This window comes from Alligator sinensis, unplaced genomic scaffold, assembly GCF_000455745.1.
Source record: "Alligator sinensis unplaced genomic scaffold, ASM45574v1 scaffold422_1, whole genome shotgun sequence".
Taxonomy (NCBI): Eukaryota; Metazoa; Chordata; order Crocodylia; family Alligatoridae; genus Alligator; species Alligator sinensis.
Window position 1 is genome coordinate 863,616 of NW_005842323.1, and position 16,868 is coordinate 880,483.

Here is a 16,868-nt window from a genome sequence, read left to right on the forward strand (position 1 = left end):
CCCCCCCCCCCAATTTAATGAATTTTAATGTAACTGAATCCTTTTTTTTTTAAGAGTCATATCACAAAAAGCAGTGTTCAGTGATGAACAATTTCTTGTATAGTATTATAGAAAAGTAGGTCTGGAACAGATCTCAGTTCATCTAGTTCAAACCCATGTTCAAAGTGAGATCAAATGTTTCTGTTGTTCATGCAAGGATCAGAAAGCACATTGTATGACCTTTGCAGTGTAGACCTAACAGCCAAAGCTTAAACCAAAGAGTGTATGAATTCCCAAGAGATTAAAAATAAATTGTCCATAGTGCTCTGGGATGAAATTGGGCCACACAGGTTCCACCCTGAGTAGGGGAGTGGAGAACTGCATTGCCTCATGAGTAGGGACCTACTGAATACGTGGCAAAGTGGGCTGCACTGTGGCTCCTCTAATCTTGCAGGTTCCCCTGCATGCATCCCCTGCTGCTGATTGGTGGAGGGGCCCTGCCACTTGCTGGTTGTTTCCAATTAGCTGGAAGGCAAAAACTACAGTTTTAAATATGGTCCCATGTTTGCTTTCCAACCAGTCAGCATCAAGCACCAGGGCTGCCAGGGTCCCTCGGCCAATCAGCAGCAGGAGGCAAAAAATGGCACCGTATTTCAAACTGCATTTTTTTCCTCCCTGCTGATCAGGAGCGAGTGGCAAGTGGCAGGGCCTCTCTGCCAATCAGTTCTCCTAGCCATGCATTTCAATCTCCCCATGGCTGGGAGGCAGCTGCCTGGCAGCTGGGATAGCTTTCCTAGCCCTTTGTGGCCGATTTAATGCTCCAATTTCTAATACAGTATAACCTCATGAATCTGACATGCTTGGGACCTAGCACCTGCCAGAAATTTGAAAATTCAGGATTTTTGAATGAGTAAGGCTGGGGCTAGGGAAGGGGCAGGGGGATGGGCATGGCACAGTCCAGTGGCTGAAGGCAGATGGCATTGACTGCTCCTGGGGCTGCATCAAGGAGCAAAGCAGAGGGAACTGTTAAGTGGGTATGGGGCATGGGGCAGGGCGGGGGGGGCATGGCTCTTGCTGCTACGTGCACCCCAGGAGGGCTGGGGGCTGGGGGGCTGCGTCAGGATCTTCCCCAAGAGCGCATACCTCTGGATCTGCACGCTGGATGAGAGCAGACTGCTGCCTGCCCTGAGCGCTGGGAAGAGCTCAGTGCTGCTGCTGGCCCCAGCCTACAGAGGCAGCCTGTTCTCATCTGGCATGGAGATCCGGGGGCACGTGTCCCCCTGACATGAGCCCGGCGCAGACCCCCAACCTGCAGTCCTCCCAGGGTGTGCGTAGCAGCAAGAGCTGTGCCCCCCCATCCACTGACAGTTCCTTCTGCTTTGCTCCCTGCTGCAGCCCTGGGAGTGGCCAACACCACCTGCCTGCAGTGCCAGATTTTTGAGAATTCTGGAATTTTGAATGCCGGATTGATGAGGTTATACTGTACCTGTATCTAATGTACTAATTAGACTAACCTACTGTGCAGTAATTGCTGTGCATGTGTAGATGGTGATGCTTTACTGTGCATCTGGTGTAGATGCACCCAGTGGGTGTGCCTACATGTACAATTTATTAGAAGTAGGCTGCTCTGCCCCCCCTGCAGCAACCAGGGGGAGTTCCATGCTTACCCTGGGTGCTAGCCCAGGGTCTGGAAGGGAGCGCAGGGCCAGGAGACAGCGTCCTGATGTGCACAGGGTCAGAGAGCTCCTGCTTTGCCTGGGAACAAGCTCTGTGCTCACAGGGCTTCCCCACAGCTGGCTAAGACATGTCCCAGTTTGGGGAAGATCCCAGCTCCTTTGGAGCTGTTTCCCAGCCCTGTACTCTGATCGGGCAATTGGGGTATGGGGTTGGGAAGAGTCCCTCCCCCAGAGCTCTTTCTGAGCCCCGTGTCCTGATTGACTGATCAGGGCATGGGGCTGAGAAAGAGCTGTGGGGCTGGGACCTGGCCAGTTCTGGGCTGTGCAGGGAAGCCTGCATGTTCAGCCCAGAGCTAGCTGGGAACTGCTCGAACAGGGACAGTTCCCAGCCAACTCTGGGCTGCATGTGCAGACTTCCCAGCACAGCCCCGGGTTGTCTGGGAACTGCCCCCATCTGGGGCAGGCCCCAGCCAGTTCCAGGCTGGGCGGAGAACTCTCCCAATGCAAGGAGCTCCCAGCCCTGGCTCCATGATTGAAGCAGGGACTTGGAGATGGCTTGCTGCAGGCAGCAGGCAGCTCTTGGGGCAGGGAACAATCTCCAAGTCCCCACTCCAATTGCAGAGTGATCTCCACTTTGTGAGTGGCCAGTGATTTGGGCAAAGTTTTTGCCCTGCCTACTCTAGTACTTCCTGTACCAGGGAGTCTGTGTCTAATCATGATTGGAGAAACCACTTATTGCCCTCATGAAAAGAAGAGTGGGGAAAACGAGAAAAAAAAATCTTGGTGACCTTAAAAACAAGGTGCAGTTTCTTGCAATCAAATTTGGGTGACAAATAGCATGATCCATGAAAAAAAATGACACAAAGAATAGTATGTTCTCAATAAAGTAATGAAAAACACAAAATGCTGTAAAGATGGTAGAAAGAGTTTGCTCCCTTGCATGGGTTTCATAGGGAAACCTCTTTCGGAGCACATTCAGCCCATGTTAACTATTAAAGGTGAGCTACAAAAGGAGTTAAACATGTTTCTTTATGCTGATCTGCACTCACCAGGTGGCTGGAGACTCGATTTTTCTAGTTTTGTTCCCCCTACTCCTTGTTACATTGCTTTTACACAGGGGTGGGCAAAATATGGCCCATGGGCTGAATTTGGCCTGCCAGCCCATTCTATCCGGCCTGGGGGCCTTTAAAAATTTTAGAAAATTAATTTTATCTGCTCATGGCCGCCTGTCAAAGACAACAGCTGGCCAGCAGCAGCAGAACCCAGTGGGAGCCTGTGGCTGAGCAACAAGGCTAGCCTGGCTCCACCTAGCCCCCCATCCCTTTCCTGCCCTAAGCTCTCAACCAGAAGTGTCTGCGGCTTCTGGCTTCGTGCCCCTGGAGCTGCTTCTTCTCCCTCTATGTGAGTGGAAAGTAAGGTAAGATTGGATGGAGGGAGTGGCTGGAAGTGGCAGTTGTGGGGAGTGGTGGGAGCTGCAGGGAGCAGTGCAGTGGCAGGGAGGAGCATGGGGATCAGTGTGGGAAGTGGTAGCTGCGGGGAACAGCAGGGCCCATGTGGTGTGCAGCAGGTGGCAGAGCTGCAGTGGGCGGCAGAGCCCTGGTGGGGCCCAATGAGCAGTGAGTCCGTGGCAGGCCCCAGCAGGTGGCACAGCAGGCCCCAACAGATGGCAGAGCCACAGCCAGGCCCCAGCAGGTGGCAGGGCTGTGGTGGAGCCACGGCGGGCAGCACAGCCGTGGTGGGCCCCATCAGGCGGCGGGGCCACAGTGGAGCCACGGTGGGTGGGGTCGCCATGGCAGGCGGCAGGTCCCAGCTGGCAGCGGGCCCCAGTGTGTGGTGGAGTCGTGGCTGGTGGCGGGTCCTGGCAGGTGGTGGAACCATGGTGGGTGGCAGAGCCACAGTGGGCCTGGCAGGCAGTGGGATCATGGCAGGCAGCGGGCTCCGGCAGGTCCTGGCAGGCAGCAGGGCTGAGTCGGGTGGTGGAGCTGCAGCAGACCCTGGCAGGCAACAGAGCCACAGTGGGCAGCAGAGTCATTGTGGGCCCCGGCAGGTGGTGGGGTTGCGGTGGGTGGTGGAGCAGCAGTAAGTGGTGGGCCCCGGTGGGTGGCAAAGCTGCGGCTGGGCCCCAGTGAGCAGTGGGGCTGCAGCAGGACCCAGTGGGCAGCACATCCATGATGGGCCGTGGCAGGCGGCAGAGCCACAGTGGGTGGTGGGACCCAGTAGGTGGCAGGGCTGCGGGGGGCCCCAGCAGGCAGCACAGCGGGCCCGATGGGCAGCAGAGCCAAAGGTGGGCTGCAATGGGCAGTGGGGAGGCGGTGGGCCCCAGTGGGTGGCAGAGCCATGGCCTCAGAGTCACGGTGGGTGGCGGGCCCCAGCGGGTAGCAGAGCTGCGGCCGGGCTGAGGCAGGACCCAATGGGCAACAGAGTCCCAGCGGGTGGCGGTGTTATGGCGGGTCCCGGTGGGCAGCATATTGCCATGGGGGTCCTGGCAGGTGGTGAAGCCATGGTGAATGGCGGGGTTGCGGCAGGCAGTGGAGTCGCAGTGGGGCCACAGCAGGCGGTGGGCATTGGTGGGCATCGGGGGCTGCAGGGAGCACTGCAGGAAGTGGGGGGCTGCAGGAAGCAGTGGGCAAACCTGCAGGAGCGAATGCAGGGAGAGGTGGTGGCAGGTGGGAACATGGAGCCCGTGAAAGTGCCCTGGGACTGGCAGGGATCCAGGATGGGGTTGCAACAGCGCAGAGCCTGGGCATGGGGTCTGCCTGGCTGCATCATGTGAGGCTCATATGCAGTCTGTTAGTACTGCACACTATGGAGCTGGCAGCCTGATCCCAGCTTTCTTAGCGCACACCCAGCCACCATACCCACACCCCACGACACATGCATGCGTGCACACACACACACACACACACTCTCTCTCTCTCTCTCTCTCCCCCCCCCCGCCAACCACACCCTACCACTTACACCTCTTTACTGCCCACACAAAACACACAATAGGACTGTATTTTGAGCTATTATACAGCCACCTCTAGATACACTTTTCATAAAAACAGAAATGAGTACAAAAGTATTTTAAACTAAAATCAAAATAAGTTATAGTAGCTGCTTTGTGTATATTTGCATTTGTATGTATATATTTTTCCCAGTTTCCAGACTGCAGCACTCTTCCTCCCGAGAGGCATAGTTCTGGGACAAGGGGAGGGACTTCTGATGGCAAAGGTCAGGGGTTAGGGGGTGGGACTTCTGGTCCCAATATGGCAACCAGGGGTGGGGCAACTGTCAAGGGGCAGGGCTACCCACCTGGCCCTCAACAACTCCCCAAAACTTGGTAAGTGGCCCTCTGCCCAAAATAATTGCCCACCTCTGCTTGACATTTCCTGGCATACCGAAAATGTCTCCAAATATGATATTACAAATGCCTGAGCTTGCACTACACCCCACATAGTCCATGCTGTTTGTCATGTCCCAGAGCAAGGTGTTGCACAATTACCTCCAGTGGTCCTGGAACTAAGGAAAAGAACACCAGCTTTTTTGGCTAATTATTTGTATTTTTTTGCCCGGTCCCTGAGGAGGCCTAGTTTTTGGGAATCTGTCAGCAGAAATCTGAAGTTCACTCAATCTACATTTGCTTTTTGTAATTCAGGGTGATCCAGATTAGATTTTGACAAGTGCATGATTCTGTGGTTGGGCATGATAAATGCAGATGGTGAATGGGCCATCATATATAACTCAAGGAAAGAGAATGGAATGACTACTGATGATAACACAGTCAAATATTAGATTAGACTCTTTCTACCTACAGCAAGATGTTAGATAAGGCCCTCACATAAAATAGGAAAAAGACAACAAGGGAAATCTAAATTCAGGCAAAGAAGTTGTTCCCTAAGGAACAAGAATTTGATGACTTACAGCTTCACTATAAGGTATTTCTCCCGTATGGAGTTTCAGGACAGAGTACTTTTGTCAGCATCAGCAGAGCAACTGTTACTGCCTTTTGTAACCAGCAAAAGCAGAATAGACACAGTGCATTTCTGTGCATTTTATAGTAAGAAATAAAATGCACAGAAGCTAGAATCTAGTCTCCAAAACCTGTTTTAAGTAACCAAGCCTAGCAGTGAATATGTGAATGGGATGTCTCTCTAGGCCATGGAACAGCAAACAGACCTCCTCCCAAAGAGTAATTCTGCCTTTTGATAATGCACCTCAGCAAAGTAGTGATATGCCTCAGTATTAATTTTCTTAGTGTTAACTACATCATCTTTCTCTACCTTCTTATTAGCAGTGGACTAGTCCAGCTCTGTTACCAGTTTTCATCTAGATGCTGACCACTGTATGTAGTCTGAACTATCAAGTACCCTGCTTCCATTAGCAAGCATGGAAACAGTCCCCAGTCTTCTTCATGGAAGTAGGTGCAAACAGTTTCCTTGGAAACAAATTTCTCAACTATAAACCCACATTTTTCAAAACCACATATCTTTAATCGGAAAAAAATGTATGAGCATAATTTATTTGCATTGTGTATTGTAGGTTTTCAACTTCTGCATGAAAAAATATTCATTTTAGTTGCATAACATCCTGAATATGCAGGGACTCAATTGGATATTTCATTAGAAAGCTGTAGTTCTAATATAGGTAGACAAGGTTCTTTGGGTAAATTTGGTATCTTGATAACATGGTAGTTTTGATATGAATTCAGATGTTACTATGAAACTGCACATACAGATTTCTTCACAGTAACAAACAGCACAGTTCTGAAAATTAAGACCATGGGTCTATCTGATATACTTCCTGAGTCCCCATCCCATTCTCTGTAAAAGAGAAGAAGTTGGAGCCATTGTTACAGTATGTCAAGCTGTTCTAAACTCTGCCTCTCTGCTGGTTTGGAATCCATAAGAGTAGCTTCTAATGAAGCTGTTCCAGCTGTAGGAATCTGTTCAGAGGAGGAGGATGGCAGCTGGCCATTTTTGTTTTCTAATGTGCATGGCTTGAAGAAAGAAGAATCCCTCAAGGGATTAGATTTAGATGGTTTTGGCAGCTGTAAATTACTCACAGCATGCTGCAAAGTCTGTGCTATGGGATATTTTCAGTTCTGCTGAACTCTCATGTTAAAACCGCCCCCCACTAACTCAAACAAAAATAAGACACCAGGAAAGATGACCACTGTAGACATCTTTCAGTTTGCTCGTGCCTGCTGGCCTTGTAGCAGAAGTTTTAATGAGCTGAATTAATTGCTTTGGGAACATGGCATAGAAGTGATGGTGAAGAACCAAATGGGGGAGGATGCATATTAAGCTGTACACAATTCATATGGCTTTCTATGAAGCTTATGCAATATTAAAAAGATGTCACTTTTACAGACAGCATTCTATCCTACCGTTTATAGGTAGCATTATACAGTTACTTGAAGATAATGCTTATTGTCAGCTGCAATACAGTTCTTCAGCAGCTGAGCATATTTCCAAGAGAATTTGTTTTATCTTCTTAGAGTTGAACTGTGGTGTGTTGACACCCTTCCAAATGATGGTGGCAAGTTACACCTATCCAAATGAACAAGTTTTTAACATTGCCAAAACATTATTTAATTTGAAAAAAGGCTTTCTGAAAATGTCACTTTATTAACCAGGAGACCTGCATCTTTTTCAGATTATTTTTTCTTTATTTTTCTGTCTCAAATATGTTTTTTCTGCTTCTACTTCTTAGCTCTGTTAGTCTGGCAGAACAACAGTTAAGAGAAAATAAACATGTACATTTCACTAAAGCACTTGTTACCAAAGTCCCAGTTGCAAAATCTTTATTAATAGAGATGAATGTCCCAGCTTGACTCTCAAATCCCAAAATGAATTTACAGGGCTGGCAGTGGGCACGGTCTTTTTGCTTCTAAATGTAATTGGTTTGGCTTGGAAATAACTGAACAACAATATGTGGGATCCCCTTGAGACCATTCTTAATTTGGATTTTTCAGAGCAGAATTGCACTTACATTTTCATACTTATATGGAAGATAATGTAATAGAGTATACACCAAATAGTGGGTCGTGGTGGAGAGTCAGCGAGAGCTGTTCAATTTTCCTCTATAGACCAGAGTCAGTCCAACCAATCCTTGCTGTTCAGTTTGGTACCCGCTGTGCCACTGTACTCCATGGGTCAGTATGTATAATACATAGAACATATAATGTTACAAATATTGAATCACAGTGAACTGAAGGAATAAGGTTGAGATGAAATCTTTTGCCATGTTAAAATGAAGAGTTGTTACATTATTAAAATGAAACAAGGAAATTGAAAAGTTGAAAGATGACATTTTCACATAGAAAATTTAATCTATATTGACATGCCCTATGCAGTGTTTTGATTTTGACCAAACAGTATTTTTTTATTAAAATTGTTCCACTGAAATTGTTTTGGGGTGATATCTAACTTTGACACTTTCCTTTCATTGCTGCTTTATCTGGGGCAGAACAGCAGAGTGACATGCTGGTATATTGTATTAATGCATAAGTGATTGGTGGTACCAAATTATCTTGTTACCCTCTTTTTCTCAACAAATTGTTTATAAGGAATAAAAATGGAGCTATCATGTTTTATGTAGCTACATTTTTCACCAGGTAGGACTAGGAATGGTCCTGTGATTTTAAGTTTTAGCTGATTGGAAATAGGTTCATGTGACATGGTTGCTTGCAATAACAGAGAATTGGGCTTGGTGATGGTGTCCATTCCAGTCCTATGTCTCTGTGATTTTCCTCAGAGTTTCAAGTAACTATAGAGAGAGGCAAGAGCCTATTCCCTGCCATTCTCTGCCCCCCCTCCCCCTCCCCTGAACAGTTGATGGAGTAGTTTGGGCAGAGCTGGGGAAGGTAGGCTGCTAAGGCCTTATGTGTGCTGAGCAGGCAGTAGGAGGCTAGTCAAAGTGAGTTGGGTTTGGAGTTTTTGGATGAGGTTGGAGAATAGGTAGGACATATTACATTTTGCTGCTATGTGTTCTGTTCCTGTTGACTTCAGCCCTATCCTGCTGACTTCAGACTCTAACCATAACCCATTGCTCAGTCCATTAGAACCTGTCCTACTCCATTGACCCCTCTTTGTTTCCCCTGATGGTTGGTTGGACAGCCTGGCTGCTGCCAAGAGCTCTCTTTGAAGTAATGAGGGACCAGCAAGTGGTCAGACTGGAGGCAAAACAGCTGCCTTTGTATCAAGCCCCAAAAGCACACCAAGGGGGAGGGCTTTGGGACATTTTTTTTCTGAGAAAAATGTGGAAATAAAGTAAATGTAGTGTGGTGAAAAATACATTCGAGATCTTTAAGCTTCTTTATTTTTATTTAGCTAATGCATTATTGATAATGTGTGAGGAGGTATAATGCCTGGAAATGTGTTTTATTTTTTTCCCAAGTCGGATTATTTATACCCTGATTGTGTCTGTTTTGAGGGGCTGACTGTCAAAAATGCTAGGAGAAGCAAAAGGCAAACTCTTCAGCAAAAACGTTGATAGAAAATAGCAAGTGCAACTTATTTGGTCTTGTTCCATTAAAAATATCTTAAGGTGGCTTGTGTATAAGGCAGATGAGTGGACAGGAGATAGGATGGATCCTCACTCCACGTTAAATGATCATGATAGCCTTCCCAGTTGTGGCTGGACCTGGTGTTGGGTGGCCATTTCCAGTACAGCTGTCTGTCATCAGCACTTTGCCTCAAGGCCCATTAACACCATCCAGACTCTTCTCACAGGCCTTTGCTGGCTGAAACTGGCACTGGTCAGCTATTTCCCATCAGCTTCAGCTCTTTGTGGACACTTGTAACTCTGCTCCTTTATTAATTCTTATCTCCCTTCCATTCTTCTCCTCAGCACAGTGAAGGAGTTTGCTGAGCACAGTTCTTGCTGCTTTGCTGACTAAGGGAATAGAAGCAGGAGGGGATGGAGGAAAGGGTCATCATGTTGTCTTGGGGTTGGGTGTCAGTGCACCTGGAGCAGCCATGAATGGGTGGATCTGTGCAAGAGGTGTGCAGAGGTATATGTAGGGGGAAGCTTCCTGGCAGGAATTGGACAGCAGGTGGAAATTTTATTTCAGCTGGCCAGCTAAGATCAGAGACTGATAGAAACTTCCATCCTCTGTGTGGTAGTGTTGGTATTTTATTCCTGCCCCTCTCACCTGAAATAAATGAACAGGGTCTATTCCTGTCATGCATTTACACTCCATCTAGTGGTTCAGGAAAATTCCCCATCTATCCTGTGTCATCTCTTCCTTTCTCCTCTCACTCAGTTTTCTCTTCCTCTATCCCAGGGGTGGGCAATTATTTCGGGTAGAGGGCCGCTTACTGAGTTTTGGCAAGCCATTGAGGGCTGCATGACAGGCAGCCAGGAGCAGATAAATATTAATTTTCTAAGTTTTTAGGGGCCCCGCGGGCCAGATAGAATGGCCTGGTGGGCTGCATCTGGCCCGCGGGCCACATTTTGCCCACCCCTGCTCTATCCCCTTTGCTCTTATTGTCCTTTGCACATTGTTTGTGCCTTGTCTCTCCCTAACCCCTTTCCTTCTCCCTTGCCCCCAGTACCCAGGTCCCAGATCTTTAATGTCACATGTGACTCTGTAACAAGGGGCCATTCCGGGGCCGGTTAGATGTTGGCCCACCCATCTGGTTCTGGGCAACCTCCCGCTTCTCTCTCCCGCCACACCTTAATGGGAAAATGATTAAGATGCTACTCAGGTGGGAGGCTGCCCATTTAAGACCCTGATGACTAGGGGTGATATCTGCAGCTCCAAACCTTCCCCTACACTGGGGCCCATGCCTCGCAGATGGCATCCCAGGCAGCTAAGCTCACCTGTACCCTTTTCCCTCTCTGCCTGTGGTCCCATCTCTGGGACCTTTGGCTCCCCCTTAGGCCCTGGCCCCGCCCTCAGGCCAGTTGGAATCCCAAGCCTCTTGCTCTGGGCATCCCTCGTGGTCGGCCCCTGGCCCTTTTGACCCCCTTCAGGTCCTGGCCCCAGCATGGACCAGCTTGAGGGTCCATCCAGTCAGGTCTGAGCAGCTTGCCTTCTCTCTCTCACAACTCCACTGGATCAAGTGAGTTTCAGGCCTCTCAAAGATCTCCCAGATCTGGGCTTTCCCCAGCCAGGACTGTGCAGGGGCTAGGGGTTATTAGGCACCCCCTACCCATCTTTCACCAGGGAGGTTTGTGGTCCTGGTACTTCCTGGGACTGCTGTGCCACCAGTAGTCCCACCAGGCCTCCCTACCCAGGCAGGGTACAGTTTTAGGTCATGCCTAGGACCTGGGGCCTCCTCCTTCCCTATAGCCCCATCCCATATACTTCCAAGTTGTTCCTGGCCCAAAGAGCTCATCCGGGAGATGTTCTTCCCCTGCTGGCTGGTCTCTAACTGCTCCCATCTCAGCACAGAGAGTTGAGCATTAAATGGCCACCCTTATCAGGCACCTGCCATTTCCCTGGACTAGCCCTTAAAGTGGCAGGCACTGACAGTGCCCTGCCACAGACTCCCATGTTCCTTTTCCCTTAGACCAGTGCTTCTCAACCAAGGTGCTGTGGGGTGCCACACAATACTAGCACTACAAGGTGTGCAAACAAGGTAAGCCCAGAGATTTCAAACAGATATTCATAGCGTTAAAAACATTCTGCCTTTTTATGGTCTGAGGTTTTTTTGTAACTGAAGAAATGCTCTATTATTTTTCTGTAGTCAAAAAACAAGAAAATTAATAAGGGCTGACAATTTTGGAGTGCCTTGAGTCTAACCATAGATGCCTCAAGCCTAAAAAGATTAAGAACCATTGTCCTAGGTTGTTTCCTTGTCACTGGGCATATCTACAGGAGACATTTACTGTGGAGTAAACTAATTAGTGACTGTCATGCATCTACATGTGCACCCCTATTAAGCTGGAGTGTACTAATTAATTCCACAGCAGGATAGTACTTGTATTTTTTTTAATGTAGTGGTGGCACATGTGTAGATGCTGGAGGGGCTGGCTGTGGCACAAGGGTGCTTCAGTGTGGGGGCTACAGTCCTGAGCGCATGTTCAACTGGTGTGACCAGGGGCAATAAACTCTGAGGTAATAAACTCTGGAGTTTATTGCTTCTCATTAATTGCACATGTAGATGTACCCACTGTCTCTCTTTCTTTCCTGGGGTTGGATTAGGAGGGTGCATTACCCCTTTTGCAGCCTTATGATATTCTGTGTGTTTGAGTGAATTATGCTGTCATTGTTGGAAAGGAGAAAGAGTTTGTATAACCTTCTACTCACTGTTCCTCTCACTGAACTTCAGGTAGACTTCATGTGCTAGGGCTGAAGCTGCGTGTGTATTTACATATGTGTTTTGGTAGGGAGAAAGGCCTCTCTTCTACTCTCATTTTTGTGGACGCCTATGCAGAGAGAACACCAGTAGCAGCCAGACAAGAGCTTCAGGCAGACCTAGTGACTGCAGCAGAATTTTGTACATCAGGTTGAAACTGCAGAAAGCACTTTAGAGGATTTTGCCCCTGAATAAAAGTATTCAGGGTGGGGAGGGGCATGGACTCTGGAGGTCAGCAGGATGTTAAGATTTTTCCTGGGTACTGCATTTGTAATTTGAAGATTACCGAGACACTCAAAGGGTCTAGAAGGAGATCTCAGGAGACAAGGGAGACCATGATTAGCTGTTCCATTTAAAGAGCCTACAATAGCAGAAGGCAGATTATATTATAAATAACAGAAGTTTATAAGTAGTAAAGGCCAGACTTTTGGCCAACCAGCTTAAAATACTTTAAGGCCTGCTTTTGCAGGCTGTAGGGCCAGAACAAGACCAGTTTAGGTGTGGGATCATCTCACTGTTTTGTTTTTTTTCAAATCTTGAAATTAGCTCCATGTGATGATTTGAATGTTCTCCACCCTTGTTCCAGTTCCAACTAAATCTTTCTTATACTTCCAGCAGAGCTTCATGGGCTGAGCAAAGGCTTACCCCACAATGATTCCTCCTGGGTCTTGGTGGGTGATTTGGGCCTGCCAGTATGGCAAGAAGGCTGTCCAGCAAGTCTACAGACCCCTGGGGAAGGAGGAAGATGGGGAAACAGCAGCATTCACATGCCTTGGGGCCTTGCCAGCAGGGAGAGAGTAGGGAGGCAATAGAGAACAGAAGTCCCAGAGTACAGTTGGGTAAGGGAACACAGATACCAACCTGGTCTCTCCTGCCCAAGGTGGACACTCAGGCCATCTTTTAACTTAGACGTTTCACATATGGGTAAGCTCCAGGCCCCTCCGCCCCCAAAATACCTCATCTTTCACTGATGTATGTGAAGGCAAAGGCTATTGTAGACACATTAGAATTCTGTTACTTTCCTAAGCCCTGAGACTTCCAGTTATATTGCGACCCATCTGAAGTCAGCCAAGAAGCCATGAACGTGTAAAACTTGGGAACATAGGAATTTATGTTGCTTAGAAAGGGGGTTTTAACTAAGGCAGAAAAGCCACTAGATGAAGGATATCCAGAGGTAGCACTCTTCCAGTATAACAATATCTGTATAATTACATCAGTGCAACTGATACATATTTATATAATTACATACAATAGTTATATAATATTAATAGTTAAACAATATCTGTATAACTACATCAGTACAACTCTCTTACCTGGTCAGAGCCTCAGACTAAAAGTTGCACTGGTTTAACTAAATCAGTTTAACATCACATCTTTAGTTGAACTGGTTCAGATTTTTATGTGAGCTAAATCTAAACCAACTAGTTGAACTCTGGTAGTACCTGTAAATCAATTCAGTTACACCTACTGGCAAAACAAGTAAACAAATAGGGTGTTTATGTACATGCTTTGGGAGTAAGAGTGTTGAGGAAGCTCTAATTAAAGCACCTGGAGCGTCTTTTCTATCAGTGTCTCCACACTGAAAAATGACAGTGGGAGCACTTTAACTAAAAATCATTGAACGAGCTTTAAAGTGCCATTTTTTCAGCGTGGCGATGCTGATACATGATATGGTGGAATCGGCTTGAGCCGGGTAATTACCATGCTCCAGCAGACTAGATTAATCAAGTCTGCTCCAATGTGCTGTAATTATAGTGCATCAGAGCAACCTCACTGCAGTCCATATTGCCCAACTGCAGCCAGCAGGTCCAGGATATCCTGAAAAGGTGTTTTCCATATATTTGGTCTGTTATGCATTGTATCCAGTTGTCATTATTTTCAGTACTCATTCCTGTTGATTGCTATTCATTCTTGATCTATGGCAAACTGTGGATCTTTTGACTGATTTATATGGTTACTGTAAAGAATTCAGATCAGGACCCAGCTGGTCCCAATTAATGATCAGTGGAACCCAACCCCTGAGGCTGCTGGAAAACAAGCTCCACCAGCAGCAAACCCAGATCTGTGCCCTTGGCATCCAGTCCTAATTGGGCAGTCAGGACAATCATTCCTCTGAGACCTCAGGCAACAGGCTCTACCTGCTCCAGCCTTTAAAAGCTGGTTCCAGCCAGTGGTGCCCTGTCTGTGCAAAGATTCTGGAACTTACTCCTGACTTCCCTATGCTTCTTTGATTTGCTTATTGAAACTCAGGCTGTGGCTCCTGATGATCCTGGTCCCTAGACTGCCTGAATATCAGGTGACCTTCCTTGATGGCCCATGTCCTCATCTCTAACAATTATGGACTGTGCTTATTGCCTAAAATTTTGTAGGTTTCTGGGGCTTTTTTAAAGGTGCTCTGCCCACTTTGAAATTAAGAGCTGTGTGGTATGTTAGTACCTAAGTATATAGATGTGAGGAAACTGCATGCTGTAAGTCATCAGGAATGGATAGAGAATTTGAGGATTGTGGAAGAAATAGAGTGTGAAATAAGTGATACTTCTGAAGACTTATCCAGACCCTTGGTCATATGAAGGGTGTACCCCAGTAACTCAAAGCAGCAATTAAATTAAGTTTGTAGGTGGTGGTCTATACTAGTGCCTCTGAAGCTGCTATTTCTGTAAGACAGTAGCCACAATCCCTTTAGAAAGTATGTATATGGCACCATATCTGGCAGACTTTACATGTGCTTGTTTGTAGGGGCATGCTCAGGGATGGAGAAGTAGCGGGGTAACCACAAAGGGAATCCTGGAAGGAGCTGGAGCCTGTTGACTTCAGTGGGAAATTGTGGAGCATTAAATATTTGTTAATTTATGTTTGAATAATTGCCTGTAACAACAACTGCCAGAATGGAACATTAAAGGGAAAAATAATCAAGCTCTGAAGTCAAGGCATATGGGGCAGGTTTTGCAAGCTCAGTTACAGCTCTGCCCCCTGGTGTTTGTACTTCATAATCAACTCTTCTTGTATGTTCACAGCTTTACATGGAGTACTGCCTTGCACTTGCAGTTTCTATGTTTATTATCTTGTCAAAAGTGGCATAAACTAAATCAAATGAAGCACTGTTCTTATAGAAGATAGTGGCCATCTCTAGAGCTGTATGGCTGTAGCTATGGTGGTATAATTATACTGGTGCAATTATGTTGGTAAAGTTCTCCATGTAGACTAGCATTGAGATATTATGATCTGCAAAACAGGCAGTTCCAAGGCACGCAGCCAGGTCCTGGCTAAATGTTTCCTAAGCTTCACAGCAGAGGAGAGTTCAGAGTGGGATCTGAAGAAGGGTAATAAGTATTCTAGATGGTTACAAGGAGCTCCTCACATGTAGGGGCAGAATTAGAGGAATCTTGAAGATACTTATTCCAGAAGTTAACAAGTGGCTGCTGAGAGATGGCATCACTGTACCATCAAGGGTAGAAGTCTTGACCTTTTCAGAGCTTAAGCAGGCATGGCCTTTCACTCTCCAGAAAAGCAAATCACAAACTCAAAGATGTAGCATTAGCATTTATGAGATGGCAGGTGCCTCTGGAGGCTGCTAACTCACCTCACTCATCATAAATTTGTGGGCAGCAAGAGCTAAAGAATTAGAAAGCAGACCAAAAACTCATAATCTATCTTTAAAAATAACCAAAAAACAGGATTTCTTGACCTGTCTCAGGATTTTAATGTACCTGTACCCTGTTTTTTTAACTTTCTGGGATTGGAACTATGGTGTTTGATTAATCTGTGAGATGTTGTTTCCACATCCAGTACTACTGATAGTTCTTGGGACTCTAACTCGGGAGTGACTTGCTGAAGGGTGAATCTTATGGCTTTGGTTTCAGCTGTACTGTTGGGAATTGTATCAGAATTTAGTGGGCCATTTCTCAGATGCTATAAGTCAGCATAACTTCACTGACACTAGCCACCATCAGCTCAATATCTGGCAATGAGTTATGTCTTTTAGGACCAAGTTATGTCTAAAGGAAGCAAGTGTATTTTAGGACTGGAGATTTTTTTTATTATTATTATAAATTTTCCGTATTCCAAGGCAAATTAGCCAAACACAAATTCCAAATCCAAGAGTCAGTCCAGAAACATAAGTGGCCCTACTACTGGCAAACATCTTCCACTCCCATTTGAGGCTTCCGATGTTCCCAAAACCTTTGGTGGGCATCCTACTTGCAGGCCCTAGCCTGGAGGCTTGGGGTTCAGATGCCCTCAAGTTTTGCTTGCCCTCAGTCTTAAGGCCCCAGGGGCAACCCAGGGAAGAGTCTCCCATTTCCATAAAGTGGGCTTAAAGCCAAGACCTTCACACTCCAGCAGCTAAGTGGGAGGTTTACTGTACATTACGTTGGCAGGCATGAGTGACTGGTGCCTCGTGAATCTGAAGGGCCCCCCCGCAGAAGCCGCTGATGGTGGTGGCCCTGTCAGGGGGGGCACCGGCCCCATCAGGGGGGGCACGTGCAGCCCCGTGCCCCCCCTACCAGTCACCTATGTTGGCAGGTACTATCCCTGTGCCAGGAAAGCAGTCTTTCCCCATGTGGCTAGGAAGACTGCCTCCATGGTCACAGTGTTTCCCTTGCCAAGTAATCACAGACTACGCTTGATCTGAGCTGAAAGGCCAAGGTGCATGTCAGTGCATTGTTTCCCATTCAGACAGCGCTTGCTCATGATATCTTTGGGTCATGTTGTGCCAGAAAAGAGCGCTCTTGCTAGGTGAAGGGTGGGGTCATTCTTCCACAGGGCAGGTCCAGGAATGATTGTGCCTCAAGGGCTCATCCCTTCCCACACTTGCAAGCACACATAGGGAGCGTGCAAGCTCCACCATCCCTTCAGAGGACAATACAGCCAGTGTCTGCTGGGATGCCCATGCAGTTTTACAGAATAGAGACCATAGACATGCCTC

The 16,868-nt window shown here is 47.2% G+C and overlaps 1 protein-coding gene across 6 annotated transcripts in view; it reads left to right on the forward strand.

The window, feature by feature from the left end:
- TBX15 (T-box 15) overlaps positions 1–16,868 on the forward strand; it is a 174,361-nt gene that overhangs the window by 32,937 nt on the left and 124,556 nt on the right. Inside the window, exon 2 of one of the 6 annotated variants that reach the window (XM_025209981.1) lies at positions 5,929–6,054. The exons of the other annotated variants lie outside the window; for them this stretch is intronic. Within the exon in view, the coding sequence (XP_025065766.1) occupies positions 6,024–6,054 (31 nt within the window). The 5' untranslated portion in view covers positions 5,929–6,023. The remainder of the gene's footprint in view (positions 1–5,928; positions 6,055–16,868) is intronic. 6 annotated transcript variants of the gene reach the window in all.